This window comes from Colletotrichum jinshuiense, chromosome 1 (assembly GCF_051148585.1).
Source record: "Colletotrichum jinshuiense chromosome 1, complete sequence".
Taxonomy (NCBI): domain Eukaryota; kingdom Fungi; phylum Ascomycota; class Sordariomycetes; order Glomerellales; family Glomerellaceae; genus Colletotrichum; species Colletotrichum jinshuiense.
Window position 1 is genome coordinate 3,336,139 of NC_139302.1, and position 2,974 is coordinate 3,339,112.

General features: G+C 58.5%; 1 protein-coding gene across 1 annotated transcript; it reads left to right on the forward strand.

The window, feature by feature from the left end:
- Positions 1 to 408: 408 nt before the first annotated feature.
- EsH8_I_000831 (uncharacterized protein) lies at positions 409 to 2,352 on the forward strand (the record flags this gene model as incomplete). Its single annotated transcript, XM_083268244.1, has 1 exon — positions 409 to 2,352. The coding sequence occupies one exon, from the start codon at positions 409 to 411 to the stop codon at positions 2,350 to 2,352; it is 1,944 nt and encodes a 647-aa protein (XP_083118682.1).
- Between the last annotated feature and the right edge of the window lie 622 nt (positions 2,353 to 2,974).

Consider the following 2,974-nt stretch of genomic DNA (forward strand, 5'->3'; position numbering starts at 1 on the left):
TTTTTCGACAGATCCTCGAACCCAGGCGAGGCCGTTGCATATCTGCGCTGCATTTTGATTGAGCTTTCCATACCAGCCACCGGAATTGTCTCAGCCAGCCAGTCCAAGACGTTGCATATCGGACGTTTTGCGCCGCCAATTCGGAAACCACCGCGCACGTCTCGCGAGATCGGCATTCAGTTCAATTGGAACCGCCGAGGCTTGCGGACCTTTCCCTCGACGCGCGCGTCACCAAGTCATCTGGAGGGCTGAATTCCTCCCTGTCTCAATCTGCCGCCACAAAGACAAGCGCAGGCACCACGTCGCCTTTGTTCTTGGTCAAGCACTCGCCATCCGCCTCCAAATCGCGAGCGGCGTTGCCACTGGCATTTTTCGCAAGAGGACTTACCGTTCCAGAGGCTCTCCAAGATGAACCCCCAACATTCCGGGGCGGCGACGCTGCCAAAAGGCTTTCGCTTCCATGATCCGGATCAACAGAACCCCAAAACACCGGAGCCTTTTGCCGGCGACGAGGAGTTGCAGCCCCCTTCGCCGCCGCGTCCCCGGCTCAGACTGAAAAGGCGCGTCGCCTCCAGCTTGGCCGCCCCGACGTCGCAATTCCTCGCGTCAGTTGCTGCCGCCGACGTGCCAATCCCCAGCATCGAAGAGCCCGAGCCGGCTGGCGCAAACAAGCAAATATCTAGCATGACATACCCAATCATCCACAACCTCAAGGACCTGGATGACCTCGGGTTACATAAGGTTCGCGGCAGGCGCTTTTCTCCACCAAAGACGCCAGCACCCGGCGCCGCCCCCTCGCTATCCCCTAGGCGGTATCCCAACTGGTCCATCGACTCTGCCTTCAGTAGCGGCGAGTCTACCCCGGAATGCGAATCCAGCCGTCCGTCCACCGCACGGTCCACTCAAACCAGCGCGTCCCTTTTCAGTCGTTTCTCGCTCACCTCCGAAGACCTGCAGTGTATCAGCCCCGAGACAGAGGCATCGGACCACTTCAGCCACCCATTCCCCGATCCTGTTGACGAGGCCGCCCGCCTCCCATCCAAGCCAAAGGCAAAAAGGAGGAAGGCCCCTTGGACGAAGGCCATGAGCGACCACCTGTGGACCACCTACCTCACGTACCTGCAGGACCCCAAAGTCACGCCATTCCGCACCGGAAAAAGCTGCATCCCTCCCCACGGAGTGTGCCTTCGTGTTTCCAGGGAAGCGAAGAGGAGCTGGAGAGGCCCCAAGGGCGGAAGAAGGTCGCTGAACCCCAAGAGTGGAAGCAACACCCCAACCGTAGAAGTCGCCTGCACCTTCCTACAGTGGCCACATACCTGCGCAGCCACCCGAGCCCACCTGAGAGAGCTGTGCAAGCTCAAAGCGACTTCGTCGTCGGCCCGGACAAGTCAGTTCCTCGCCAACAGCCCTACGCCCTTTGGCAGAACCGCGACGAGGTTTTGGAACCGAAGATCCACGCCGGCACGGTCATCTTCGGTCTTCTCGGCACACGACATGTCCATGTCGCTCACGCTTAGCACCTCGGAGGCCATGCAGCCCCAAGGCCCTCTCGCGCAACTCATAACGTCCGACCCCGAGCCCGTCCAGGAGTCGATGACGGAGCCGTTCCCGCCTTTACCCACGGATTTTGCGCAACTAGACGTTCCTCTGGATGAACGCCCACGCCTTGGGTCGCCTTTTATGGCCAAGAGCTACGGACCCAGCTCAACCGGGGCACTGGCCGCGGCGATTTCTTCAGCACCTCAGAGACAGAACCAGAGCCTGGGCCACAGGCGCACTCTCCAGTCTCCAGCGCGCCTGACGAGAAGCCGGTCCAACACCCAGAAGCGTATTGGGAGAGCGAGGCAGGCGTCACACGAGCCGCGGAAGACCAAGCGGCCCAGTCTCGTGTCCGATCTTTGGACCGAGCCGATGCCTGCCGACAACCTCCCAAAGACGCCGGTCAAGCCAGAGATCGAATTCAGCTCGACAGACCGCAACTCGCGCGACGACCTCTTCGTGCCCCGAACGAATCTCGCAGGGCTCTTCACGGCCCCTATGCCGATACCTCAAGCTCGGCCTCAGCTTTCAGGCTCCTCCAGTTCTCTATTGGCACCTACCACCGGGCCGCCCCCGCGGCTCGGATCGCCGTTCCCTGGATCGAGCACCAGCTTCTCGTTCCCCAACAGGTTTACACAGCCAGAGGAATTCGATCATGGAACAATCCGCCCCTTTGCGACAATTCAGCAATCCGTCGACGGCGGCTCAGCGCCGCCTCGCAACCTGTCTGATCGACTAGCCTACATTGACGAACGTCTTCGGGACTTCAGACGGCGCGACACCAACCGTCGCCGGTCCGAATCGCCCTTTTAGTGAATCCTTTTCTTTTGTACATTTTGCTACGCCCGTTATTGTCTCACGACTTTTATGAGTTCACGCGAGTCATCTGCCCGATACCCATGCGGACAGACTCCCGCAAGAACACGCCCATCGACGGGTACATAGACGACAGCACGCTTTGATGATGGTTTCGACCTGTTTCCTTACTTCACTTCCCGCGGACACATTTGCTTCACATATTGAGGAAGGGGGCGGAACCCTCCCGGCTTGGAGGACTAATATCCACTTTTGCTTGAGGAATTGTGCGATCCGGACGTCATCCCCTATGTTTTGTTCCTGGCTGTCGGCTTGCGCAGCCCGGCTTTCTTGTTATGAGAACCATGACGAAGGACATGATGAAACGAAATCCGACGAGGAAGTCGGATATTTCTGTAGTTATCGGCGACCGATGGCCTTTACTGGGGTCCGTCGACGTTTGTTAAATGAAAAGTTCCTTGAAAATAGCAAGGTAGACAGGAGAGGGCGGAGAGAGGCAGAGAGAGAGAGAAAGAAGTTGATGTGATCCAGAAGGCACGAGAGACGTTTTTAGACGAATGGAAATGGTCTTTGGGCATTCTGCGTTTCGGCACCAGTGCTTCTCCGCGCGTCCGTTCTT